Here is a 25,675-nt window from a genome sequence, read left to right as displayed (position 1 = left end):
ATCCTGCCCAGCACCGCGGCCAACTCACCTCATCTACAAACCCCGCACGCTTCCGCCGGCCACGCCTCACTTCCCTTCCGCGTCCCTCTGAAGATTATTCTGACCCGGTTTCTCACCCTGTTTTCGTTCTGTGCTCTGGCCAGACGGGATCCTTCTAGACGTTGATCTGATCCGAGGACGGCCAATTGGTGGATAAGCAACACGTTCAGGGTGAGTTGACGCGTCGATTTGTGGGCACAAAGCTCATCAATCTGGGACTGGCGCGTGTTGCCTACGCAGGTCTGCAACCACTCGCGGGCGCTCGAGCTGTGGAACAAGTTTCTGTGCGTGCTCAAGGGACGGGTGTGAACTGCCGCAGAGTTCTAGACAGCTGCGGTCGGACCATTCTTGCGTTGAGTGGTGGGTAGAGTGTTGGCGTTTCAGTCAAAGATCATAGTGGGTGGGTTTACGATGGCTATTCGTTGGTGGAGATGCAGCTGCGTTTGTTTGTTGATGACTGACCCACCAAACGGACTATTCGTGGAATTCGATTGTCTCCTTGGTCTTGTGAGCAGGACAGTCAGGCGTTGCCAGAATCAGCGTCCGTCTTGCTGTCCTGCATGCATGTGGATGTCGTCTCCCACGTTCACGAGCCAAACAAAACTCAACGACGAAAAGCGACAAATTAATAGTCCGGCTTTTAGGATGACTAGCTTCTCAAGTTCGAGGTACACCCACTCAGCACTGTGCATGTGGCACTCAGTTCCACCAAAATCACGTTGGCTCTCGCGGAGCTTTGAATACCTGCGAAAGATCGACTATCATAGGCGTCTCGAAAAGAGCATGACGAACCTACATCACCTCCTGCTCTCTGCTTTCAAAAGCACGCCCGTTGGAGCATCGTTGACTCCAGACTCGATCAAACATCAGACTTCATCGAAGTCCATGAGCTATCCTCGTTCACTGAGAGCATGCCGACCTTCTCTCATGTCCAACGTGATCTCCGTACCTGATTTGCTCGCCATCAAAGGATTGCTCATGTGGGAATAATGAGAAGGCACGACTACGTCTTTGGGTCCTTCTTCGACGCTTGCAACATTCATGTCGCACGCTTGAGGCGCCCGAGAACACTGAAACGTAAACATCGTCGAGTGGCTTCTTTAGAAGCTTCCGCAACTCTCACAACCTAAAGGCTGACACACCATCCGGACTCAGATCGAAACACATCTTTCTTGCGCCCGAAGTGAAGGACGCAACCGTCGTCATAAGAGTCTATGGATAGCGCGCACACAAAACTGGTGTTTCCTTCTGAATGCTCAAGGCTGCCGAGGCAATATGTTCATTCATTACATTGTAGCGACACCCCGGAAGCGTAATTGGGATTTGTGATGGGGCCTGTTGCGAGTTAGGATACAAGGGAAGTATGAGCGTCGGTCTTTCTGTTCTGTCCAGGTTCATGTGAAATGGGATTGGAATACACAGTGGTACGTGTCTAGCGCTCCGCAGTTAGCAGATGCAACGCCTCGCTATCGACTCTATGGCAATCATTAGCTTGTCAAGTGGAATGTGAAGAAGGTGTGTATCAGTGCGTGCCAATCGCTTATCACACGACCAAGTATGAAGCCGTCAGTATGATGATCGCATTGGGCTAAAACAGGACATGCTTTTCTTTCCGTTCCGAAAAGGAACCATTGAGCTACGCATCAAAATCCATGAAATATATACAGTACAGTACAGTACCATCATCTTGAATTGGCGACACCTTTCATATCCTCCTTACAGCTTTCAGCTTGCAAAAGCACCAACAGCAGCCTCATCCGTCTCCTTATCCCCCGGAACAAGCTTCACACCCTCCTCCTGCACATCCCCACTCCTGTTCTCCCTCTCATCCTTTCCCCCTCCCTCCCCCTTGATAGTATCCCGTACCAACTTAAGGGCCTCAAACGCAAACATCACCATATTCCCCTCTCTCTCCTTACTCCCAGTCTCCACCTCCCTCGTCACCGTCCCGCCCTCCTTAGACACAGCAAGCGCCACATACCCCGGCGTCCTATTCCTGTTATTCCCCCCCGTCGGCCCCGCGGTCCCGCTCTCACTCACTGCATACGTGCTCTCGAGCGTCTTCCTCGTGTTATCAGCGAGTTTCGTAACAATATCCGGCGTAGGACCCTTGTAGTTCTGCGTATCCGCGTCGGTCCAGCCGACGAATGCTTTGCGGCTCTCGAGCGTGTAGAGGGTCAGGCCGCCGCGGTAGAAGGACGAGGCGCCGGGGTAGGAGAGGAGGGATGAGGAGATTAGGCCGCCTGCTGCCTGGGTTCTCGTTAGCGGGTGAGCGAGGGTGGATGAAGGGAGGGAGAGAGTACGGTTTCTGCGACGGAGATTGTTTCTTTGCGGTCTTTGAGGAGCGTTGCGACCTCCTTCACGATCTCGCGGAGCTCCTGTGGTGGGAAGGAGGATGTCGACATAATGGTCTTGGTTGGTTGCTGGAATTGATATAGAGATTGCAGCGATCGAATTGGTCAGGAGTGCTAGACGGCGATGTGCTGAGGCTCTGTGGAGATTGGTAAAGGATTGCATGAATGTGGAAAGTGCAGCTGTCGATTGGTAATGTTTTGTGGGGTAGCTTGGTGACGTCGGTGACAGCATGTGGGGTAGCTTCTTGCAGCTAAAACTTTCTGCTAGCCATTGTAAATGCAAGAGCACCAATGATGATATACGGACTAAGGGAAGGAACACTTGATTGAAGAATAATATGTGTTCGCTAGATACCAAACCTCTCAACAGTGTGTATCACAAGCCTTGAGACCTCGAGACTTAACAAAGCACGAATGTAAAACTGCAGCGGCCGTGAGGGAACCGTGAAAGACAATGCCTCCGTTCGAAATGTAGCCTAAGGATAACTGATAGCCTCCAATATGCGCAGAAGAACCAAGTCCCCGCTGACCCAAAAGAGCAAGCTGCAAACGCCAGAAGAACCCAAGTATGCTATTCAATTGCCCCCAGAATGCGAATCGTGAGCCTGATGGTGATGCCACTAGGGCAGTATAAAGTAGCGTAATGATGTGATGGTACAGAGCTCGAGCTGGTCCGCTTCGGCGAGCATGAACGTGTCAATTAGGAAAGGTAGTCGGTAAGTGTGTTGGTGTACGTGTCGTGGTCATCATGCGTCAGCTCAGTTGTTGACGTAGTATTGTGTATGGATGAGAATAATGGTGTAGATGCGCTCATGAGGGTGCCATGTCTGCCATCGCCTCTTGCTCGAATTGCTCGAGGCGTTTCAACTTCGCTTCAAGTTCAGAGAAGATGTCGCCCATATGGCAAGCCTGTTGTAGCAGTGGCGCAGAGCCGAAGGGCCGCATCATGTGTCGCAGGGCAAGCGTAGTAGCACACGACTGTCTTCTGGTTAGCTCCTTTATTAGTATTCGAGGCGAGTAAGTACGTACCTCGATTCTCGAGATCTGATGTTCGACGAAGTTTATCAGGAATCGATCTGTGATCTCCCCACCCCTGTTCTTCATGCGCTCGAGCAATGCTGTCTCAGGCGCCTTGAGCTCCGAACTCCCCGGGTTCTCAAGAGTACTGCACAACATCTCCAGACGCAAACTGATATTCCATAGATCCCATACGTCCTCTGTATCAATCGTGAGCTGGCTGCCTGGCATTTTCTGACCGATCGATGACTCCTGAGCGGGTGGCGCTGCTTGTTGCTCAAGTTGGCGCTGCACGACGAGACGGCTGGCGAGAGAATGTGGGTACATCAGGTAGATGTACTCCGGGTTTTCGAGACCCTTGAGGCGGCGTTCACCGAGGTCTTTGACTTCGAAACCCTGGCTGCTAAGAGATCGCAGTTCCTGCCTAATAAGCTGGCTGTGGATATCGTCGCCGTACGCTTCTTCTGAGCCGGTGGAGTTGCTACGGTCACCTTCGATGTGCGTTTCAAGAAGGCGTTGAATTTCAGCGATGAAGTCGGAGGAAACCGTTATTTGCCCTCCGTCGGCCACGGATGAGATACGTGAAGCCCGATTGACCATAGGTCCGAAGTAATCCATACGTTTGGTGACTGGGTCAACTTCGCACACAGGCCGGCCCCAGTGGATACCCATGCGGACAGAGAGACCACGGAATATGACATTGCCATCGGCGTCGACCACTTCTTGCCCGTTCACGCTGTTGAGAATCTCTTGCGGCCACTGCACTTCCAAGAGTTGACTCTGGATTGTGAAGCACCACAGCAAGGCCGATGTTACGGTCCGGAAGGCAACCATGAACGCATCACCTTCAGTCTTGACCTCGTAACCACCAATGATGCGTAGCTGTCGACGCATGAGCTCATTGTGCATTTTGATTGCAGATCTCATAGCAATGGGATATGTCTCCCAGAGCAAAGTCGAACTCTTGATATCAGTGAACACCAAGCTGACTTCGCCCGTTGGTGCATCCACTTCTTGGTCGAGTCGAGCAAGCTTTGAATCACCAACCATGTTCCTGGCCCTCTTTCCTGGCCTACGGTTGATAGCGAAGTCGTCTGGCGAGCCAGTAGGTCCCATAGACATACTGTGCGTGCGGAATCGGGCCCGCTGTTTGCTCTTCAGGTCGCTGACCCCAAGCAGCATGACGTGAATCTTGTTGGTAGCACCAAATGCAATCGCAAGATCTCGAAGCTTTTGAGCAGCTCGCATAAGATCATTGCGCTCAGATCGTGCCACATCAACAGCAAAGTCCGGTGTGAGGTATTCCCACAGTTCTCGAGAAGCTACTAGGATCATCTCATCCGTGTCGCCCAATGTCAGGTTGATGATGTGTGGCGACGCAATGACAGACGGAGACATCTGCACGTAGCCAAAGGCTCGCGATACTTCGAGGACATCGTTCAGCTTGCCTTGGCGTGAGACGAAACCACCGGCTTCTCTGATTCTTGCCCGCTCGCTGGGCTCAGCAGGATCATGCTTTCGTGTGAGAATCTTGTGCCCGCCCTCTGACCGAATCAGCAACGCTTGTGCATCGCCAACGTTAGACATGTAGAGCTCCATCCCCTTCAGGTACATGACCGTGGCCACGCAGCCGGAGGTCAGATCATCGTCTCCAAGCTCAGGCACGGCGCCTCTGGGCTGTGTTGGCGGCGTGTAGGCGTTCTTGTCCAGCGACTGAGAGGCAGCTGTAGCCAACTCTTTGTTGAGACCTAGATAGGTACGTCGCAACGCATCGACTGGGTTCTCGTTCGGTCGCAAACGGTCCAGCTCATCGGCGAACCGATTCTTGAAGTGGTCGTACAAGAACTTGGCGATCTTAGATCCCCCCCCAGCGAGTGGCTGGGCATCGAACAAGCCCAGCACTTGCTCGTCATCGTGGCTGCGGAAGCGAGGTACGACCATATCCATGGTAGAAATGTGCTCTGTTCTGCCCAAGCTGTCCGCCATGCCGTAAGCCATGGTACCAACAGCAGACCCTGCTGTTCGCACTCTCCTGTCTTCCGTCTGCTCAGGTACAGACGGGATCATCATGGTAACGTCCATCAGTCCGAGAACCTGCAGGCTGACGAGTGCAGTGAAGTCTGTTAAATCGCGGCCCTCCCGCATGGCAACTCCGCTCCCGCTGTATGAACCGCTAGGTTTGATTTCAAGTCGCTTGTTGCCTGACAGGTTGAGGTATCTGAGTTTGTGGTTCCAATTCCAGTTCCAATCGTATGGCCAGTTGGAGACGTTGTACTTCAATGAATTGCTGGCAACATCCAGGACAGCGAGCTGCGCAACCTTACCAAGTTCGGCGGGAAGCACTTGGAACTTGTTGTTGTTGATGTGGAGTACCTTGAGCGAGCCCACCTCTTCCAGGTCCTCTGACGGCAAGGACGTCAGATCGTTACCTGAGAGATAGAGCTCAGCAAGATGCTGCCACCTCCTGATCGTGCGTGGAGGAATATCGTATATCAGGTTGTAAGCCAGGTTGACTATCCTCAGCTCGGGCAGCAAGCAGAGCTCGTCGAACACATTGTCCTCGAGTCTATTGTCGGCTAGGAATAGATGTCGCAAAGAGCCAGCAAATGTCGTGACCAGTCTACTAGATAGGCTAGAGTCTTTGCGAGACATTGGTGCGAGTGTGCCTTCAGTAGGCGCCCGGGACGCCGCTGATGGCTTGCGTGCTGTGCTGGCGGTGTTGAAAAAGGCCATTGATCCCTTTCGATTCGAAGATGCCGGCGAAGTGCCTGAACTGAGATAACCACCTGATGCCTGACTAGGGCGACGGTTTTGGAAATCTTCCAGCTTGCCGAGCTCTTCGTAGCTGGGGCTTGATCCCAGACTTGGTGTTGATATCGAGTGGGATCCGTCCAACTGTATGCCGCTGTTGGCCTCTACTGGTGGCGCTGCACTTGGCTTCGGGAAGGCGTCCAGCACGTTTGAGGATACATTGAGCGTCTCCAAACGTCGTGCGTACCAAATCTCAGGTGGGAGTCGCCCGAGATTGTTCTCTCGCACGTCCAGATAACGCAGCTCCACAAGACGTCCAATCTCGGCCGGCAGCTCATCCAAAGAATTTCGCGCAACACTCAGATGCTCCAGCCTGTACAGCCTGCCGATGTTGTTCGAAAGCGATGTAAAGTGATTCTTGTCCAAGATAAGCTTCGTGAGTCCCGTGAGCTTCTGGAACAGATCCTCTGGCAACTGAGCTAGCTTGGCAGATGCAAGGTTCAGTACAGTCAAGGACGGTACGGGTCCGCTCAAACCGAAACGTGTAACAGGGTTGTGGTTCATGTGTAGAACGCGGATCTTGGGGAAGTACCCTTCGAAAGCAGATATTGAGTTGTGTCCAATCATAAGGAATTCAAGGCGTGGCAGTTGTGACATGACGTCCATGCTGTCAACAGCATTGAAACGCACATCCACTTCTCGTAGATTGATCAGGTTGCTCAGTGTGGGAGGGAAGCTACCAGACAGCTTGTTGTTGGTTGCCCATAACCTTTCTAAACACGTCAATTGTCCAATCTTTGGAAGACTGCCTATCGAGTTGAAGCTGATGTCGAGGTCAACGAGCGTGCGCACTTCGCACAAGAAATCGGGGAACTCCGTCAGAGAGTTGGAACTGAGGTTCAAGCTGCGAAGAGCACGATACTGCCCAAAATAAGATGGTAGAGACGTAAGTCCGTTGTTCGATAGTCGAAGGCCTTGCAAACTCTGTAGCTTCTGTAGTTCTGCCCTGTCAAGTGTCTGGAGGCAGTTGTTGGATATGTCGAGCATGGTGAGTCGACTTGCCATACTCAGACTGGGAGGTAGTCTTCTGGCATCATTGCTGGTGTATTTAATCTCCCTGAGATTCGTACAAGCCTGGATGAAATCCTTCGGAACGTCGAGGGAAAGGTTTCGTGACAGATTCAGGGAAATGATCTCGGTGGCCTTCTGGTACAGAGTGATAGGGATAGTGATCAGGTTCTTGCCCTGGAGGTCGATATGGCTGAATTTTTGCATTTGCTTGAAGCCCGGATCCTTCTCAAGGCTTGAGAAGCCGCTCATCTTGGCTGGCAAGAATGTAAACCTGCAAAGGTAGCTGTTGTCTTCTCGCCCAACGTCTTCCAGACGATCCGCCTCCGAGTATCCAGCTTGCTCCAGGAGGCGTTTCTGTATGAGCAACGGTCGCTCGTTCGATTCCAGCTGCCGCGAGGTGTCATGTTTCCGCATCACGATGTGGTAATTGTCCAGCTCATCCTGGAGTACAGTTTTCTTGCCAAGTATCTGGATGATTTCTGCAACGGTTGTATTGAGTGTAGCAGACAAGGTCGCAAACGTGGAGTCAGCCCTGAATATGCGCAAACAGTAGGTTCTCGTGTCGTTCTGTTCCCTCGCCGCTTCTTCAGGTTCGTCGATTGATTGTTCCCGCAATTCATCGAGCCTCTTCACAGCCCATGAATCAGGTGCGTCCCATGTGTCGTCCTTTGGCCCGGGCTCATCATCTCCAGCCAGCGCTGTATGCTGTACGTCGCCGGTTGGGGGCGTCATTGGAGGTTGTTGCGGGTTCACGATGCCGCTCATGTCGTCCAGCTTCGTGTCCAGGAACCACATGGCTTCATTACCCGTGGCATCCGCTTTGGCTTCGTTTGGGTCTTTCCCTCTGGGTTCCGCGTGTGACATTTGGCGCCTGTCTGAAGACTTGAATGGCAACCGCCTGTGCTCTTTCTTACTATCCTTTGCAACATTACTGGGACCCTTCAATTGTTCGAACGTAGACTTCTTCTTCGATGTGAAAGAGGGCTGGTTAGGATCTGCACGTGCTGATGGTGGACCATTTATGGAGGAAGGCAGAGATATCTGTGACGATCCAGCTAGCATGTTCTTGAGATTGTCCACTGCCGGGTGATGCTCTGTCTTGTCCTTTCCGCGTAAGCGCGCAAAGAATCGGCCAGGACCTTTGGTCGTGCTAGGTGATTGTGACTGTTGAGCTACAGAATGTTGTGTCATCTCCGAGTAAGTGCTTGGTGTTGGACTCGATGGGCGCGGTACGAGACTCGTCTTCGAAGCGAATGCAGAATTGAAAGTTGATGGTTGCGGTTGGTTTCGACGCGCACTATATGAGTCCTCGCGGCTGGTGGCAGGTCGCAAAGGGTACGGGACGCTGATGTCGCCTCGACTGTCGGGTGCTGTCTTATTTTCTTCTTTGCTACGATGGTGTCGGTGTCCAGGCAGTCGTGAGGTTATCTTGTGCGCGCGATGACCTGATTTGGTGGATGCTTGCTCAGAAGATCTTCTGCGCCCATTCTCTGTCGAGGAGGGAGCATCCTAGGATTGTCAGTGACACGACTATGAGAAGGGTGCAGTGACGCCGCGTGCAACGTGGGTATCGAGGGCAGACGCTGGGCATGGATGTGCCTCCTTGAAGCAAGAGCTTACCTGAGGTGCCTGAAACTCCCAGGGCGTAACTTCCGAAGAAGGCTGTGGTGTCCGTGGCCGCGAGCTGGTGGGGGAAGTAGGTCTCGAGTTGTAGCCGCCATTGCCAAAAGTGTTGTTCAGCGAGTTGCCACGATTTCGAGGTGCATGCAGGGACTGTGTCTCTGTGATTTGCGACCTCCCATTCAAGCTTGAGTCTGAGTTTTGACGACCATCACCAGGAAAGTCTTCGCCAAACACGTTTTGCAACTTCTTGTGAAATCCTCTGCTAAAGCTCGACTTTGATCCACTACTGCTGACCGTCAAGGCGCTTGCGACAGAAGGTCTGCGATTGTCCCCTGGGAAAGCAACAGCGTCTTCTCTAGAGTTGCCGCCGGTTGGAGCGAAGGCAGGTGACAACTGGGCCACATCTTCGTTGTCTGAATCGTTGAGGAAGCTGCTCCAGACACTGTTCGCCATGTTCGTACCACCATTGGGGCCGGACGATGCCCACGGTGGGTTGGAGTTCGCGCTCGAAGCAGTCGGTGGGATGCGCGATATGGAGGGTACCCTTCCTCCCGAGGTCTGCAACACGGCAAGGTCCTTTCGATAGTCGCGGAAGTCGTTCGAGACGGCGCCGTCCCAGGTGGGAGGCTTGCGAGGCTGGTGCTGCGGGTCTTTTGGGGGAGGAGCTGGGGGGACGGTGGTGGGAGAGATCTCTGGCTCCTTTTCGATGCTGCATCAAAGCGTCAGCAGAGGTTCGTCGAGTAGTCGATGTGCGTCTGGCAGTGAGACAGCAGGATAGACGCCGGGACACGACTCGCGAACGATTGCCCATCGTGGTGTTCTCTGCTACGCGAACACCAGCAAGAAACACAGCCAACCACGTCCCCGCTATCGCAGCACGCGCGGCGCAGATCTCGAGGCACAGATCGCGCAGGTCGCGCAGCTCTGCCAGCACAGGCCCGGCGCCTGCAGCTTGCGGCGACAGCAGCGTGCCATGCAGGCGCAGCAGGAGTATACGTACGGTGCGTTTGGGCCCTTGGATGTCTTCACCGTGACAGGCGTGCCGCGCAGAGAGCCATGGCGACCATATGACCGAACAGTGTCGCCGGTGCGCGAGCTCCACGAGCTGTCAGTGCTGCCCTGACGATTGGTATTCGTCTCGTTCCTCGTCATTCTCGCGGCAGGGTCGGCGGCGCAGCCAGACGCGACGCGCCTGCGAGTGGTGGGCGTGGGTGCGGCGGTGGATGCGGCCGATAGCTGCTGGGGTCGGTCGTTGTCGAGGGCTGCTTGCGCAGGTGGGCCTAGGACGGCTGCTTCATCGACGCGGGACGCCGCGACAAGGTGCACATAGGGCGGAGCGGGACGTGAGCGAGACTAGCGGGAGCGGACGGGCGGGGTGCAGCGGCGGAGAGAGCGCGCCTGGCAGTGCAGGCAGGGCGTGGCGGCAACAGCAGTCACAAACAGTTGCAATGTGGTGTTCGAAGATGGGGAGTTGCACATTCGGCGAACGGGCTCCACTCCAGACGGACTGCGGATGCTCACCTTGTCTCGAGCCTAAATGCGCCACCTGCACCCGGGGGTCCATCATCCACCGACCAGCATCCTCGTTCGGCTCCTTCCTGCCTGGAACAGCGACAAAATGAGCCCCTCCGCAGTGTCTTGTGCACCGTTGTATCCTCACACAGGCGCGTCATTGTGCCCGTTCAGGCTCACCGGAAGCAGCCGAGCGTTGACGGTCAGGCGTCCATTTCTCTATCTGCAACACCCACCAACACCGGGCAGCGCATGTTTGGAGCTGCGACATGCACTCCCCCGCTATGTGCACCGCCATTGTGGCGTCCCCCGCTGTGGCCTGCGCGTCTGGACAGAGATGACGCCAACAATTAATTCTCCCCATGTCTCGCAGATTTTGGATGGGAAGAGAGACATCAGGTGAGATGGTTACTTACTACAGAACTCTCGCTTTCCTATTGCATATGTCATGGAGCTGTTTCATTGTCACACTGTACTTGTGACTAAGCAATCATGGAAGCATGCATCCATGCGTTCACTGCACGACAAACGGCGGCTCATAGTTTATAAGTGCTGCGCGAACGTGACGAAGAAGGCGCTGCTGTCCTGCGCTTGCATATTCGAATCGAAATCCCATGTCAGCACCGACCATCGTATTCTCTCTATCGTATGGTAGTCTTTGCTGGAAGCTACACATACCATGCCATCGACGAATTCCTGGTCTAGCTGCACATAGTTTCGAACGTAATCCTTTCCCGAGCACATATCCAGCATAATCTTACATCCACATCTTTCCAACGACTGAGGTCAATCATACTGGTGGCCAATCTACTAAGCTTGGCCGCCGCCGCCAGCTCCGAGTGCTCGAAGGATATCTTGCAGAGACTGAGCTCCAGCTTGAGCGTTGCCCTGCTGTGCATTCGTGTTCGGTGCCGGTGCAGCGTTCTGCGGATACTGCCACTGTTGTGGGTATCCGTACTGAGCCTGAGCTTGAGGCTGTGGTGGTGGTGGTGGTGGTGCCTGCGCCTGCGGTTGCACATACTGCTGCGGCTGGGGCTGCTGCTGCGCTTGTGCTCCTTGCTGGCTCATGGCGCCAACGACTTGGAACCACTGTGCCCATGCAGCCCAGTTTGCTTGCTGGTTTGGCTGAGCCTGCGTGGCAGGCTGCTGAGCATACTGTGCAGGGTTTGCATAGGATGCCGCAGCTGCAGGTGCTGGAGCCGGAGGGTATGTAGCTGCCGGCGCTGCTGGCTGTGGATACTGAGTCGGCCAACCTGTACTGCTGTTGGTCGCATATGAGTTAGCATTTGATGGGCCGGAAGGTGCAGGTGAGGCGTGCTGCTGCTGCTGCTGCTGTTTCTGCGGCTGCTGCTGTTGTTTCTGCAGCTGCTGCTGTTGTTTCTGCGGCTGCTGCTGTGACTGCTGCTGCGACTGCTGCTGCTGATTTTGTTGCTTCTCTTGTGCCTCGCGCTCGCGCTTCTCCCGCTGTCGCTGCTTCCGGTTCTTGTTCTTGCTCTTCGCCGGTGGAGAGTGTTGTGGCTGAGAGGACTGCTGGCGCTCTTGCTGTCGAGCTGGTGAAGCTGACGTGGCAGATCTGTTGTCGGGGCGTGGCACACTCATCTGACGGCTGTCCTGTTGCTGATTCTGAGGTCGCCCTCTGTCAGCCTGTTTGTTGCCACGTCCACCACGATCACCACCACCTCTGTCACCCCTTCCACCTCGTGCATCTCCTCTACCTCCTCGACCACCACTGAAGTCACCTCTTCCACCGCCAAAGTCGCCGCGACCACCAAAGTTGCCTCGACCACGGAAGCCTCGACCGCGGTCGCCCCATCCGCCTCGACCTCGCATCATACCTCTGCGAACGTGACTGCGATCTTCGAGTGGTGCACCTTGTCCGACGATTTCCTCGAAATGACTTGGCCGTGCCAGCGGCTTGTACATACCCAGATCTTCGTCTTCGTCGTCGCTGTACTTGAGTCCACCGCCTTGGTATTCATTGGCTGGTGAGAAGTAAGACACAGGCTTGTCGACGTGCCCTCTTGGTCCGGTCGGTATTGGCTTCTGCTCTGGCTCTGGCTCGTTCTTTGCTTCTTGCCTGGCCTTCTTGGCCTGCTTCTGCTGTCGCTTGAACTCAGCCTCTGCCTCGTCGTCGGAGAATTCTACCTCGTTCGTTTCTTCGTCGTGGAGGTTTGATGCGTCGGTGTGCCTCTGGTTGCGCAGGGGCTCCGTGAAGACAAATGTTGAGTGTGCGTCGACGTAGTAGATGGTTGTGTCTTTAGTGATGCCTATAGTTGCAATCTCAGCAGGGTCGTTGAAGCCAACAGAATATCTGGGCTCTTCGACGCGACCGATCTGCTCAGAGATCTTTCCAATGATAGTGAAGTCTCGAAGGCAGAGTGCAGATCCAGACTCGAGCACCTGGTAGTCGCCAGAGGTGTTGGCCTTCACCAGGACAAGGTTATCGACAACTGCCTCGACCTTGCCCAGTTCTGTGATTTGTGTTTCGTTTTCAACCTTGATGTCTGGCTTCTCGTACTGTTCGTCAAGCTCGTTCAAAGTCTTCACCTTGGCTTTGCCGGTAGCGCCAGCGTCGTCAGCAGACTCTGCCATCAACAGGCGGACCATCTCCTCTGGATCCATAAGCTCTCCGTCCTCTGCCTCATCGTCTGAGCTGTCGTCTGAACTCGACGAGTCTGAGGAAGAATCTGAGGCATCTGAGTCGAGCTGCCACTCGGCATCCTTGTTATCTTTGTTCGCTTCACCAACGCGAAGGAACTCGGCTTTGCTCTCATCTGCTGTGGGCTCTTGAGCTTCTTCAGCAGGTGCAGCAGCAGTTTCGGACTCCTGCTTGATTTGTGCATCGACGGCTGGCGCGGGATCTGTCACGGTTTCTGCGACATCGAAGACGGGCGATGTAGTGGTAAGAGTTGCAGAAGCATCTTGCGCGGGTGTCAGGGACGCAGCATGCAGCTCAGGACGCGACGGCTTACCGTGCTGTGGAGCCTCGTTCAGGGCCTGCAGCTGATTGGCCAGAGGCGGCTCGACTGCGCTCGCATCATGGTTGAAGGCCTCCTCATCTTTGAGCTCGCCTTCGTCATGCACCGCGGTGTTCATAACAGTGTCTGCGTCGATCTGAGCTGTTGGCTGTGTGACGGTGGTGTCGCCCAGGGAGCCGAGTCCTGGCATAGAGAAGCTCGATGGAGCAGGTGCAGTCGCGGTGAGCGACGCTGATGGTCCATCATGTGGTGCAGAAAGCGCGGCAGGTTTGACAGGCGTAGTGTCGTAGAAATCGTAGTCCATATCATCGACGGGCGAGCCTGGCGCATCGAAGGAGGATACTCCAGTGAAAGGAGCGTCCGCCTCCAGCCGCGCCCTCTTAGCCGGCGGTTCCTGAGAATCAGACATCGCTGTGTTCTCTACAGTCTTTGAAAGCACGCGTTGTTCGCTGCTGTGGCAGTAACTGCGGTTTGCACCCGTCTGCTTAATGCGTGCGGTGATATGTTTTGGTGAGCGTAGAAACGTTGCCATTTTTGACCTGATGCGGATCCACAGCTAGCGCCTTGGCAGGAAAGAGCAAGGGGGTGCTCTTGCCTCGCGTTGGCACAGCCCTACGGAAGTTAGGAGATCGCGTTCGGTTCAGTGACGGCATCTGCGGCCAGCTAGTTGAGGGCAGCTCTTCCAATGTTCTCATAGAGCTATTGACATCTGTTGCGCATGTTCGGAGCCTTTCCAGTCACTTAGGTACTTGCTCCCTTTCAATGCGCATCAGATGATAGCATTGAAGCCGTCATTTCTGCTTTCGTAGAGCATGTAACTGACCATTTGTCTCTTCAGACTCGACACAATGCCTTCTCCACCCCCGAAACAGGGCGTGCCTACTGCACCCAGACCACCCGTGAAAGCTCAGAAGCCGCCGCATGAGCTCGAACCTATCATTGCTTTCTACATCTTCGCTGCCGCCAACATAATCGCTGCTATCTTTGCACCAATTCAAGACTGCGACGAGGTCTTCAATTACTGGGAGCCTACACACTATCTGAACCATGGCTATGGACTGCAGACATGGGAGTACTCTCCTGAGTATGCCATTCGCAGCTGGACATACACTGGCATACACTCGCTCGTCATCAAGCTGGGAATGATGCCACTTCGATTCTTTGGGTTTGCCAGATCGAAGACCGCAGAATTCTACTTCCTGCGTACCTTCCTGGCGATTGTTTGTGCCTCGTGTCAGAGTCGCCTGTACTCAGTGGTCGCAAGAACATTCAATCCTCGTGTGGCACTTTTCTTCATCTTTGTGATGGTGTTCAGCCCAGGCATGTACCATGCTGCACCGGCCTACCTGCCATCCAGCTTCGCCATGTATACAGCAATGCTGGGATTTTCTGCGTTCATGGATTGGAGTGGTGGCATCAGGACTGCCCAGGGATTGATGTGGTTTGGCATTGGAACACTACTCGGTTGGCCATTCGCAGGTGCCCTCGTGCTTCCCTTCGTTGCAGAGGAGTTATTTTTGGTGTCCCTTACGGGCCAAGGCATCGAGTGCGTTACAAGGCTTGCTGATGGGTTTGTTCGATCACTCGTCGTTCTGGTAAGATCCTTGCCAACATTCCAGACATTGCTCACATTTTGCAGGTTCTACAGATGGCTCTCGAGACATTTTTCTACAAAACGATCACTTGTGTGCCATGGAACATCGTCATGTACAACGTGTTCAGTGGTGGAAGCAGAGGACCTGATATCTATGGTGTTGAGCCATGGCACTTCTACGTCCGCAATCTTGCCCTGAACTTCAACATCTGGTTCTTCTTGGCATTAGGAGCGCTACCATTGATCCTTATCCAGCATCTGCTGCTACAAAAGTCGGTCTCCAAGCAAACGCTACTACGAAGCGTTGTCTTCGTAAGCCCGTTCTATCTGTGGCTTGGAATCTTCACGCTCCAGCCTCATAAAGAAGAGAGATTCATGTACCCAGTGTACCCTGCGCTGGCACTGAATGCCGCCATCGCGCTACACATCCTGCTTGCGAACCTAGGATCGACCGATCCGAGCCGTCTGGTGAGCAAGATCCCACCGCAGGTGAAGCTTGCCATCGTCAGTGTGCCACTGTTGCTGGCCTTCGACGTGGGCGTGCTGCGAACTATCGGTACCCTCACGGCGTACTCGGCACCCCTGAAGGTGTACACGCCTCTACACCAGGCAGGAGTTAGCAAGCCGGGTGATAATGTGTGTCTTGGCAAAGAGTGGTACCGATTTCCCTCATCGTATCTTCTACCAGATCGTGTTCGGCCTAAGTTCATCAAGAGCGAATTCTCTGGACTATTACCTGGCGAGTTTAACGAGGCCAACGCTGGCGGATTCGGCTTATTCCCTGGCACATGGCTCATTCCTTCTGGCATGAATGACGAGAACATCGAAGATCCGGGCAAATACGTAAGTTCTCATGGTATCGTGCTGATCCTGTACTGACACAATGTAGACAAGTATCGAGCATTGCGAATTTCTCGTTGACTCTAGCCTCCCGGGAGTGGCGCCAACAGCCCTCGAGCCAGACTATATCGCAGACACAGAGCACTGGGAGCCGTTGAAGTGCGAGCCGTTCCTCGACGTTTCACGCACGCACCTCTTGAGCCGTCTGCTGTGGGTACCAGACCTTCCATTTGTGCCGGAGCGATTCCGCCGTAAGTGGGGGCAGTACTGTCTGTTGCAACGAAAGGTCTCCGACAAGAGCACCCTAGATGTATGAACTGAGGTTCAGGTACTGAACTGGGGAACGGATCGCCAACATCTGATCTCATAGGACAAATCGAAAGCATGGCAAGCACTATGACGGATGCGCCTAGAGCCAGTTCATGGTAACCCGTGATCCCCTAGTTTTCCGACGAGGAAGGAAAGCTACATGAGCTGCATAAATAGGTTTCTGAGCCTATCGCAGCGACGTTAGCTCTCTGATATGGACCCACATCGCACCCACACCAACCGGGTGGGGTAGTGCGGTCCCCTCCCCGTCAAGATAAACAGGCATTGACGACAGGGTGAACCCCACATTCTATGGAGTCAATCAACAATGTTATCGCAATGCACGTACGTACGAAACAACGCAAGACAATGGAAACATGTCTATCACATTGGCATATAACATGCCCTGTTCTCTGGTCTGATCGCAGATACTCACCACCCTCGTTTGTATCAACATACGCTTCGTGGGATTCTTTACATAAACGCCTCAAGTTGGTCACCAGATCTGCCAGGTTCGAGTATTCAACGATGTCTGCCTTGTCAGCTCGAACTCGAGAGCATGCTGAACAGCTGGTCAATGTCGTCCAACATAAGTGCCATACAGCACATACAGCATGGCAAGATGGAAATATACGGCCAAAGTTGATATTCTATGCTGGACTTGCCCTTGTGACAAGCGTATGGCTAGCAATCACGCTTCTGCTCCGACTTCGTACCCGAAAGCGCCAACTTACCACGTCCCCAAGCACCCCAAAATTCGAGAAAGGCTCACCATTCAAGATAGCGGATCGACAGCTTGGAGGTATCACACCACATCTCAACCACTCTCACGCGGCATATTCAATTCGTCTTCTTGATTGCTTACTAACTCCTTCCCAGTATGGACACCCTCCCCCTTCCGTCGCCCAACGGCCACCCCCTACCCGTCCTGGTCTCTAAACTCCAACAAACCGCTCCCCTACCGCCCCTTCCGCTACGGTCCCAAATACAATATCACCATGGGTCTGCGCACCATGCACTGGAACGACTGGATCGAGCTCGACAACGAGTACCTGAAGTACCACTCATTGAAAGCCTCTCGTATTGCTAAGCGCGGAGAGAAGTGCTGCAGAACTGCACCTGAGGCATGGGACGCGGCAGTTGAGCTGCTGGAAGAGTTTTGTGCGTATTTGCCAGAGAGGTATCCGACTTTGTTTCGGCGTTTGGAGGGTGAGAGGGAGGGTGTGAGGAACTTGGCTACTGGCGAATTGTTCGATATTGAGGAGAGACTTACAATCGAGAAAGAGGATCCGATGCAAATCTGCGCACGTTTGGTACAGGATGATTTGGCGATTATGATCGAAGTATGTTCTTCCAGTCGTAGTTCGCATGCAGAACCTCAGATCCCGCGAGATGAGGGCGTTAGAATTCTGATATTGACCCGATTCCAGCGACCAGACGGCCAATACTACCTCCTCGCCGGCGCCATCCTCCTCGCTGGCTTCTGGCGCGTAGAAGACAAATTCGGCATGTCCTTGTCCGATATCCACACCAGTGGCGACGTTCCACAGTACAAAGAGAAGCTTGAAAAGGGCATGTTGAATATGTTCAAGAGATTGCAGCCTGAGAAGCCGGTGCTGAGGAATAATTACTTCATTCAAGTTGATGATAATTTGGCATGGAGTGAGAGTCTGGGGAGTGAAGATTACGAAGGCATAACTTGGGCAAGCGCGGGAAGAGTTGAGGGGGTGGGGAGGGTGTGGTTCAGGAGTGAACGGCAGAGCTTGAGGAGGTATGTAGAGGTCGATTGCACGGTTGTGAGCTTTGTTGACAGCGGCAGGCTTCCGAAATCGGGTGGCATCGTGTTCACCATCCGGACGTACTTTCATCCCATTACGGAGATCTGCAAGGAGCCGTATGTTCCGGGTAGACTTGCAAGCGCGATACGTAGTTGGGGTCCTGATGTGAGTCATTACAAAGGAAAGACGCAGTATGCGGATGTGATATTGAAGTATCTCGACGAGATGCATGAAAAGCAAGTGGAGGCCGGTTTGGATCTGGAGAAAGAAGATGAGGTCAGAGCGTACCCTTACTGAAGCCTCCAATCTATCGGTCGTTGCTTCAGAACCGGCGCTGTTTATCTTAGGGTTTGCACTATCTAGAGGAGCATATTGCTCATCCAGCGGTAACGGAGCAGAACAAGCCAGGTACGTGCCTGAACTGCGGAAGGTACTCAATGCCAAACTGCAGTCTATCTGAAGCCCGATAAAATCTCGCAGGACTACAACACACTGACGGGTGCGTCTATTGATATTTCTGACCTACAATGGGAGGATCCGCTCGTAGGGATGTAAAAGCGCAATGCCTTATGGCATCACTTTTCTCGTTCTCTTTGATATCCCCACTTACGTCTCCCCATTGCACCTTCTGCAGCCACGGCTCGGCCTCGTGTCGTTCAACATGACAAGCTGCACTGATGACCACGCTCATTGCAATCTCACCCAGCCCTGTACGCTGCCGCTGAAACCCAGCTATACAGACTGTAGCAACCATCATACCGAAGTTCACTGCAATCAGCGCTGCCATGCCAGTAACGTTGTAAGCCAACCTGACAATCTGATCGTTAGGATCGACCTTGCCGTATGCATCGATCCCATCAAATCGCGCCATGAACAGACTCCGCGAGCATAACCAATGTAATGCTGCACTGCAAGCCATAAGTGGAAAGGCATACCTGGTTGGCAGGGTGAAGAAATGGCTTGTTCTCTGATGACCTCGGGGACGCTCACTGACTCTCAAACCCTTCTTGGAGGTCGTCAGTCGGTCGAACTCATGCGCGATCAAGAGTTTACTCCAGATGTTCGTGTAGAACACATAGAGGAGTGAGAAGCCCAGTTGTGGGATGTTGGCTGTGAGGAGCGTAGGAACAATACCTGAAGATCCTACGTCGTCAGGTTTTAGTTTGGCGAGTGATTGTATGTTAGGTCGGCCAAAGTCGCTGTCGAATGCGTTACCATTCGTCTCAGAGGTAGCCCACCCGAGCGTAACGGTAAGGATGATGACATAGGCTGCTGAGATGCCAACCGTAGAGAAGAATTCTGTGGTGTTGGCTCCAGTCCACCGTCGAGGACGAGCGTTGGTGAAGGTTTGCGGAGCGTAGGGTAGTGTGACTTCCTGCTTGGTGGCGCGTGACCACCATCGACGCCGAGTGTTGGTGGAAGTCTGTGGCAAGGCAGAGGTTTTAAAGCCGTGTCTTCGGATTTGGGCCGAGGAGACGAGACACATGTCCTTGGTTGTTGAGTCCTGCCGTTCAAGAAAGGACGCAATTGCGTCGCCTATCGTGCGCAAAAACTTCTCTTTTGGATGAGTGAAGACCAAGAATGCAATCGCCGACACTTTAAAGACACTGAACACAATGACTGCGCCCATGATCCACACATTGTACTGCAAGTAGCAAAGTTCTGGTGCTTTGCGAGCGATGCAGTAATCCACAGAGTGTCCATAGACTGTCCAGTTGTTGGGATTAATAGCCTTGAGGGCTTTTTCCTTGTAGCAAATGCCGCTCTCGTTATCACTCTTGAGCGTGTCTTGACATATCCAGTGGAACGGGTCGTTGTTTGTATCTCTCTTGTCCATAGTCAAGACTCGTTGTGGGTAGCGAGTCCACAAGATTGGGCTTTCCGTCTGCGTTGTATTGGAAACCACAACCACATCGCTAAACTTCTGCATGAATCCCTCGGTGTAGCTTTCCATGCATTCCAAGGGATCCAATCGCTTATATGCTTGAGCCTGGCTAGGGTCCCGCGCACCATCGAGGAGTTGAAGGACCATGGTATCGTTCTTGATGTCCCATATGCAACTGTCCTGACCCTCGCCGTCACATTTACCCGACCATTCGAACTGTTTGAATTGAGGTAGCGCAGGTGAAGAGTTCTCGGATGTGGCCTGGAACACCGTGTTGTTTAGGAACCCTCGATCCACCACCGCTACTGCATATTGATACGTTTCAGTAGTAGTGAAGAAGACAGCGTTGAACCTTTGTCCCCGTCAGTACGTATCAAAATATCGTAATGGAGGAACCTACACAAGATGCAGAGGTAGACTGGTGAGAGCCAAGACACTCCAGATGGTTGCATGCTTCTTGCTTACATAACCGAGATTTCTCCAGCTTTGCGTTCCTATTTCAAGCCACTTGCCTTTTGCGTGAGCGTTGTCCACCTCTTCTCTTGTCGGCGCTGTTGTTCCCTGCATTGCGTAGGTTGAAGCGCCCAAGATCAACGTTGAGAGGACGTTCAGGCCGACCTTTATTCCTGTTTCCATGTTGCCAACCTCGTTACACTTTCCTGTATGTATCAAACCTGTGCCACTCTCGAGATTGAATCGAGAAGAAAGCCAGGCAAAGATAGAGATATTGACGATGAGAGCGAGCACGCTGACAGTGAATGCACGAAGTAGTCCAGCTCGCCATCCGGATATAAGGTTTTCGTAGAAGAAGGAAAGAATATGTGTTCCAAAGTGTCGATGCTCATATTCTTCCAAGCGTTCTACCCAGGTCTTGCGATGAGTAATGGTGTACTCCTCGGTCATGTAGGCTCCAGCTGTGTACTCTGTATCTGTTCGTATGGGTTCGAATCTGTCGCTTTGGTACGTCTTCATATCACTCTTGATGTCCAGTTTGGTTTGCGAAGGGTAGGCTGGTAATACGATGTCTTGATCCTCTCCTGGCTCTTGATGCGGCACGCGCTCAAAGCGTTGTGGTAGCCGCATGATATGGCAGATGGATGATCGTCAGCCTCGCTCAGCTGTGCTTTGCCCCGCGGAGCAAAGGCAAGGCCGCTATAACCAGGCAACTGATGGGATTATAGGCAACCCCTCAAGCTTGTCAAGGGAGTCGGACCAGATGAGTTCTGTTGAAGGGAAGAAGAAGTCTGCTACGAGATTGGAAGTTAGAAAGTTGCGGCGTACAAGCGACTGCGCTTAAGGCGCCCAGTTTTGGCCCCAATCGATACACCAATCAAAAAGGATTTACGCCACTCCAATCCCGGTGGACACAGTCAGCAAGAGCAAGCATGCCCTCAGAGATCGACTCGTAATGACATCTTGGCCACATCTGTGGCCATATTTGTGGCATACAGGCCTGATTGACAGAGGAAGAGCCAGTTGCATCTTGGACACGGAACATTTTTCGTCCGCAGAGCATCCTCATGTGTCCTGATCTAAGTCACAGCGGTCGAAACCGTGCGGTCTATCATCAGCGTGGTCCAGAAGTAGACAGCATACCAGCAACGGCAGCTCTAGGCGGGAGTACAGATCATGAAGTCGAGCCTAAGTGGGGTACCCAGAACAGGAGTGCGAATGCCAAATCTCACCCATCCATCGCATTTGGTTATCGGATTATGAGTTTCACGGCAACACGCCTGATGTGGTTGATTCTCGAGGACAAGTGGAGTTGAGGTTCTAGTGCCATTCAGCTAAGGTCAAGGTGGGCTAGCGCTAGCCTTGAAGCCGCCTCTCCAGCATGGACGGCATCTTCCCTCCATCTTCATCATCGACTTCGAAACCGATCTGGCCTTCATTCATCTATGTCATACCAATACAGGAACTTGAGATGAAAAGATTCGGGTGTTGAGATCTATGCTATTGCGCACGCTGCCCTGGAGGTTGAGCTTAGAAACCAAGCTACTATCAGAGGCGCGATGGGTGCATGTTCGAGGACAGAATGTTGCGCTAAGGAGGTCAGTATCTGTGGGAGCATGACTCACTGAGCGATCAATACCTCTGGTAAAACGATTCGGTGGTCTTATGATGTTTCTGCCTTTTCAAGGTAGTCACGCATAGAGGTCTCCACAGCTATAAAAATTCCAGTCGATGTGGAGCATGTTACTCCTGTGCAGACTGTCTCTACAGTATATTAGACATGGAAGATGCATGGTACACAATGACTAGGCTATGAGGCGTAATCAGCCTTGCACAGTGGTGAGGAAAGAGACGGAGACAAAGAACAACAGACCTAGTGATGCAAGACCGAGTACTGTAAAAACTTTGGATTGCTTTGCACTGTCTGTTTGATTTCGAGTGATGCATTGCGTGTACTTTCCGTGACTGCTTGTCTTGCCATTTCGGTCAGCCACGATGTAAACATTGGAAGTTCTCACCTTCACGATCCGCTCGCTCACTTCAACCATCAACATCCACGCGAACGACACTCAAGCCACTGCACTTACAATTGTTTTACGCTTCCCATGGCCACCAACATGGCCGCTCCTGTCCCGTTGAAGGCATTGGCCAGCAAGTTGGGCGTTGCTTCACCTGACAAGTCACCGGTCAAGATTGAGAATTCCTCTTCACCTCCGCCCCTAGTTGAAGATACGTCTAGCATACTCGAAGATGGCGAGATTGACGAGCATCAGGATGCTGCCGACTCACTGCGCAGTAAGCTTTGCTTGTTTGTACGCGTCACTTCTTTGCTAACACGGTTGCAGATGAGCTGCAGCTGTCCACCTTCGAGTACTCCGCCCTCGAAGATCGTTTCAAACGGCTCGAGCGTCAGCATAGCGAGCTCAAAGACTTAGCCTCCGCGTACAGTGAGGTGATTCGAGGCTTCTCTCCCGTCGATGGTCAGACGGTGTCTATCGATCAGCTGCAAGCGGAGGCTGGTCGTGACGGCCTGAGAGCGAAAGCCCTCGAGGCAGACGTGCTCAGGCCGCTCATAAGAGAAGCTGGCGGATTGCAAGCTCTGATCTCGCAAACGCACACAATGAGAACACTCATCGACAAGGCAGGTGGACTTCGAGAGCTCGAGCAGTTTGTCTCGGATCTTCGCACGATTCGGGGCACACTGAACGAGCTCAGAGGTTCTCAAGGACTCATCGGCTTGGCTTCAGAAGTCCGAGATCTTCTTACGAGCAAGCAGACTTATACCGATCTTCAGTCTGAGCTGCATGGTCCAAATGGCCTGAGAACGAAGGCTGCTAGGTACGAGAAGCTCATGCAGGCTTTTGTTGATGTACAGACCGTCACCTCGTTCCAGCAACGCAACGCTACTGCCTTGACAGCAAGTCGAGCGACGGGCAACGTCCGCGATCTTTCACCAAACAGCCACAGTCAACCAGCTAGAGGCCAGCAGCCCCTGGCTGGCTCTGCGATGATGAATCCAGCCCGAGCTCGTTTGATATCTGCTACGCCTCTCGAATCTGATCCAGACCGCGATCTGTACGAGGCGCCACTACCTATAGCAAAGCCGAACAACAAGACGGGATCAAACAGCACACCCTTGGGTACTCCTCAGGTGCAACCTGCCGCACAGCTTGCCAACCAGGCTGAACGGTCTTCGAACCCAAAGCGCAAGGGACCTGACAATGCCGTGCCCAGTGTGCCAGCAAAGCGCCCGCGAGTCGATCTTGGTCGCGCCTCAGCCCTGGTGCAGGCTTCCTTACCTGTTGCCAACAACAGTTCAACAGCGCGAGCCCCCGGTCCGTCGAAATTTTCTTTCATACAGACTGGGGCTGCAGCCTTCAAAACTCGAGCTCAATCCAATCGAAGCGAGAGTGCAGGTACTGTGACTGAAGATGCTGGTTCTCGACCTCAGGTGCATACAGCACTGGCTCCGCCAAAGATGCCTGACTGGATGCGCGGAGATGTACGCTTTGGAGATGTAGGATTTGCTTCCACACCAGGAGCACAGACGCCTACATACTCCTCCACGCCATTAAGGCAGGATGCGGATCCTCACACGGACACGAGATCAGGTCCTGTGCGCTTCTCTACAAGCAGTTCAACTCAGCACCTGCCTTTCTCGACGAGAGATCAGGGAGATGGAAGCGGAGCGCAGACAGCTTTGCAGGCGGCAGCAGCAGTTCCACTCGATCCACGCTACAACCAGCTAAGTATCTGGAAAGATTACCTCAAACACCCAGTTGCATTCTGGACAGGCGCATCTGATGCTACCGCACCCTGGGATGCTTTCCAACTGTACGATCTAAAGAGGAACTTCCAGATTCCCGGTGATCTGCTCGCATCATTTACTGGAGGACTCTCTAAGCATATGCCGATTGCGAAATACAGCGCATACGAGATGATGGCTCCAAATCACAATACATGTATCCTCAGGTGAGCAACGCAAACTCAGCGTAACGGCGTCCACTGATGGTCTCAAGGTACCTGATCGATGGTCACCGTCCTTCGGGTCTGGCACAAGAGCGGACCGCTTGCATGCTGTGCACCCACCACCGCAGGCCCTGCGCCCTTTTGCAGGATGTTGGTGGTGTGCGAACTATCATCTTCATCCCGCTTCGCCCTGATCTTCGACCCGGCGTGAGGTGGTCTGACAAGGCATACTGGATTAAAGAATAAGCAGCAGAAGGAATGAGCGCGTTGAATGCACCGCGCAGGACAAGGGAGGCAGTGTGGCAGCCGACATATATATTCAGGTCGATTTACAGCCGGCGCAGATTGCCAGCAATGCTCCCATGGGCCGACCTGTGGCACAAGCCAGGTTCATGCAGCACATTTAAACGATGTATAACTCAAGTAGGCGTAACACATGAAAACGACTTCATCGTGTCGTGTCCTTATTCACGGTCCTCGTTAAATGGATTAACTTTCAAGCAGGACGTGCTACTGGCCGCCCCATAAATGCATGTCGACCATGTCCGTCTTCAAACTCACGAAATCATACCGGCTTCGTCCATCCTCTGCATATCCGGCATGTCCATTCCCATATCATGCGCATGTCCGCCCTCCGGTCTCTTCAGCGCCGTCCCCTCTTTCAGATACAGTATGAGCCTATACGCCGCATTGCCATTTAAATAATACCGATGTAGCTTCTTTGATCTCAAGAACCCCAGTCGCTCATACAGCTTCAAGCTCGCAGTGTTCGTGATCTCTGTCTCCAGGACTATCTCGTCTGCGTCTCGGGCGGCCATGGCATCGATGGCCATGCTGACTAGTTTCGAGGCGATGCCCTTCCCACGGTGGGACTCTTGGACGGCGAGCATAGCTATGTAGCCGCGGTACGTGCCAGAGCGGTGGGGCTCGAGTTTGGATATTATGACGCCGATCAGGTTGGAGTCGTTGTCAAGTGCCTGTGGAAGCAATCAGCTCGGCCTTCAAATTTTCCAGCAGGCGAAGATCCGCAAGAGGCGGTTCGTGGACGTAAAGATCTGGATTTACCATGAAGCACAGATCACCCCATTGGTACAAAAAGTACCGGTACACATAGATGCTGTAGGGCTCGGAAAGGTCCTTGGAGATCAGCTGGCGGATTGAGGGGAGATACTGCTCCTCTTTTGCGCCCTCGTACTGGACATACTGCAGCCCAGCAGCAGCCAGGTCGGCGGCTGGCTTTGTGCCTTCACCGCTCTCTGCCATGAGCACGCGAGTGAGAAGGACGTCAGAGTGGTTCCGAGTCGGAATGGCAGAGAGCTGCGGAGGATCTCCGGGGCGGGCGGTAGCGGGGCGGGCTTCGTGAGACGCCATTGGCTGGAGGGGGATGAGATTGGGTTAGATTGGGTTAGATTGGGTTGGGCCGATCAGATATTGCATCACATGTGTGCCGGCGCGCTCGGAAGTTTTTGGGCTGCATGTGCTAGAGCTCTCATTTCTGCACG

The 25,675-nt window shown here is 53.3% G+C and overlaps 8 protein-coding genes across 8 annotated transcripts; 3 read left to right on the top strand and 5 right to left on the bottom strand.

The window, feature by feature from the left end:
• Positions 1-270: 270 nt before the first annotated feature.
• BU25DRAFT_195632 (uncharacterized protein) lies at positions 271-1,140 on the top strand. Its single transcript, XM_033701043.1, has one exon. It carries the CDS (start codon positions 451-453, stop codon positions 1,027-1,029), a length of 579 nt encoding a protein of 192 aa, XP_033565922.1. The 5' UTR covers positions 271-450; the 3' UTR covers positions 1,030-1,140.
• A 624-nt stretch (positions 1,141-1,764) lies between these two features.
• On the bottom strand, positions 1,765-2,559 carry BU25DRAFT_385300 (uncharacterized protein; the record flags this gene model as incomplete). The annotated part of the gene is made up of 2 exons (XM_033704363.1): positions 2,343-2,559; positions 1,765-2,289 (listed from the first exon to the last, which is right to left on the bottom strand). The coding sequence occupies exons 1-2, from the start codon at positions 2,442-2,444 to the stop codon at positions 1,765-1,767; spliced, it is 627 nt and encodes a 208-aa protein (XP_033565921.1). The 5' UTR covers positions 2,445-2,559.
• A 199-nt stretch (positions 2,560-2,758) lies between these two features.
• BU25DRAFT_407370 (PP2C-domain-containing protein) lies at positions 2,759-9,758 on the bottom strand. Its single transcript, XM_033705516.1, has 3 exons — positions 8,853-9,758; positions 3,423-8,741; positions 2,759-3,371 (listed from the first exon to the last, which is right to left on the bottom strand). Exons 1-3 carry the CDS (start codon positions 9,306-9,308, stop codon positions 3,204-3,206), a joined length of 5,943 nt encoding a protein of 1,980 aa, XP_033565920.1. The 5' UTR covers positions 9,309-9,758; the 3' UTR covers positions 2,759-3,203.
• Positions 9,759-10,941: 1,183 nt separating this feature from the next.
• BU25DRAFT_407369 (NAF1-domain-containing protein) lies at positions 10,942-13,842 on the bottom strand. The gene has a single exon (XM_033705515.1). The coding sequence runs from the start codon at positions 13,752-13,754 to the stop codon at positions 11,178-11,180; it is 2,577 nt and encodes an 858-aa protein (XP_033565919.1). The 5' UTR covers positions 13,755-13,842; the 3' UTR covers positions 10,942-11,177.
• Positions 13,843-13,974: 132 nt separating this feature from the next.
• On the top strand, positions 13,975-18,163 carry BU25DRAFT_385292 (glycosyltransferase family 22 protein; the record flags this gene model as incomplete). The annotated part of the gene is made up of 8 exons (XM_033704362.1): positions 13,975-14,090; positions 14,184-14,940; positions 14,985-15,782; positions 15,829-16,089; positions 16,407-16,890; positions 16,968-17,431; positions 17,519-17,859; positions 17,908-18,163. The coding sequence occupies exons 2-8, from the start codon at positions 14,194-14,196 to the stop codon at positions 18,161-18,163; spliced, it is 3,351 nt and encodes a 1,116-aa protein (XP_033565918.1). The 5' UTR covers positions 13,975-14,090; positions 14,184-14,193.
• Positions 18,164-18,267: 104 nt separating this feature from the next.
• BU25DRAFT_195561 (uncharacterized protein) lies at positions 18,268-21,001 on the bottom strand. The gene is made up of 2 exons (XM_033701042.1): positions 20,152-21,001; positions 18,268-20,103 (listed from the first exon to the last, which is right to left on the bottom strand). The coding sequence occupies exons 1-2, from the start codon at positions 20,832-20,834 to the stop codon at positions 18,372-18,374; spliced, it is 2,415 nt and encodes an 804-aa protein (XP_033565917.1). The 5' UTR covers positions 20,835-21,001; the 3' UTR covers positions 18,268-18,371.
• Positions 21,002-22,321: 1,320 nt separating this feature from the next.
• On the top strand, positions 22,322-24,180 carry BU25DRAFT_445804 (uncharacterized protein; the record flags this gene model as incomplete). The annotated part of the gene is made up of 2 exons (XM_033709455.1): positions 22,322-22,499; positions 22,550-24,180. 2 exons carry the CDS (start codon positions 22,322-22,324, stop codon positions 24,178-24,180), a joined length of 1,809 nt encoding a protein of 602 aa, XP_033565916.1.
• Positions 24,181-24,730: 550 nt separating this feature from the next.
• Positions 24,731-25,535, bottom strand: BU25DRAFT_385288 (acyl-CoA N-acyltransferase; the record flags this gene model as incomplete). The annotated part of the gene is made up of 2 exons (XM_033704361.1): positions 25,239-25,535; positions 24,731-25,150 (listed from the first exon to the last, which is right to left on the bottom strand). The coding sequence occupies exons 1-2, from the start codon at positions 25,434-25,436 to the stop codon at positions 24,731-24,733; spliced, it is 618 nt and encodes a 205-aa protein (XP_033565915.1). The 5' UTR covers positions 25,437-25,535.
• Between the last annotated feature and the right edge of the window lie 140 nt (positions 25,536-25,675).

This window comes from Macroventuria anomochaeta (assembly GCF_010093625.1).
Source record: "Macroventuria anomochaeta strain CBS 525.71 unplaced genomic scaffold BU25scaffold_4, whole genome shotgun sequence".
NCBI lineage: Eukaryota > Fungi > Ascomycota > Dothideomycetes > Pleosporales > Didymellaceae > Macroventuria > Macroventuria anomochaeta.
This window is presented reverse-complemented; position numbering and strand designations above follow the sequence as displayed.

Bases quoted from the DNA above. Each gene is read 5' to 3' on its own strand.
- BU25DRAFT_195632 (XM_033701043.1), top strand. From the start codon at position 451: ATGGCTATTCGTTGGTGGAGATGCAGCTGCGTTTGTTTGTTGATGACT.
- BU25DRAFT_407370 (XM_033705516.1), bottom strand. From the start codon at position 9,308: ATGGCGAACAGTGTCTGGAGCAGCTTCCTCAACGATTCAGACAACGAA. The intron at 8,742-8,852 runs GTAAGCTCTTGC...TGACAATCCTAG, and splicing joins GGGAGTTTCAGGCACCTCAG to GATGCTCCCTCCTCGACAGA. The intron at 3,372-3,422 runs GTACGTACTTAC...ACCAGAAGACAG, and splicing joins ATCAGATCTCGAGAATCGAG to TCGTGTGCTACTACGCTTGC.
- BU25DRAFT_407369 (XM_033705515.1), bottom strand. From the start codon at position 13,754: ATGTCTGATTCTCAGGAACCGCCGGCTAAGAGGGCGCGGCTGGAGGCG.
- BU25DRAFT_195561 (XM_033701042.1), bottom strand. From the start codon at position 20,834: ATGCGGCTACCACAACGCTTTGAGCGCGTGCCGCATCAAGAGCCAGGA. The intron at 20,104-20,151 runs GTAGGTTCCTCC...ACGGGGACAAAG, and splicing joins AGTCTACCTCTGCATCTTGT to GTTCAACGCTGTCTTCTTCA.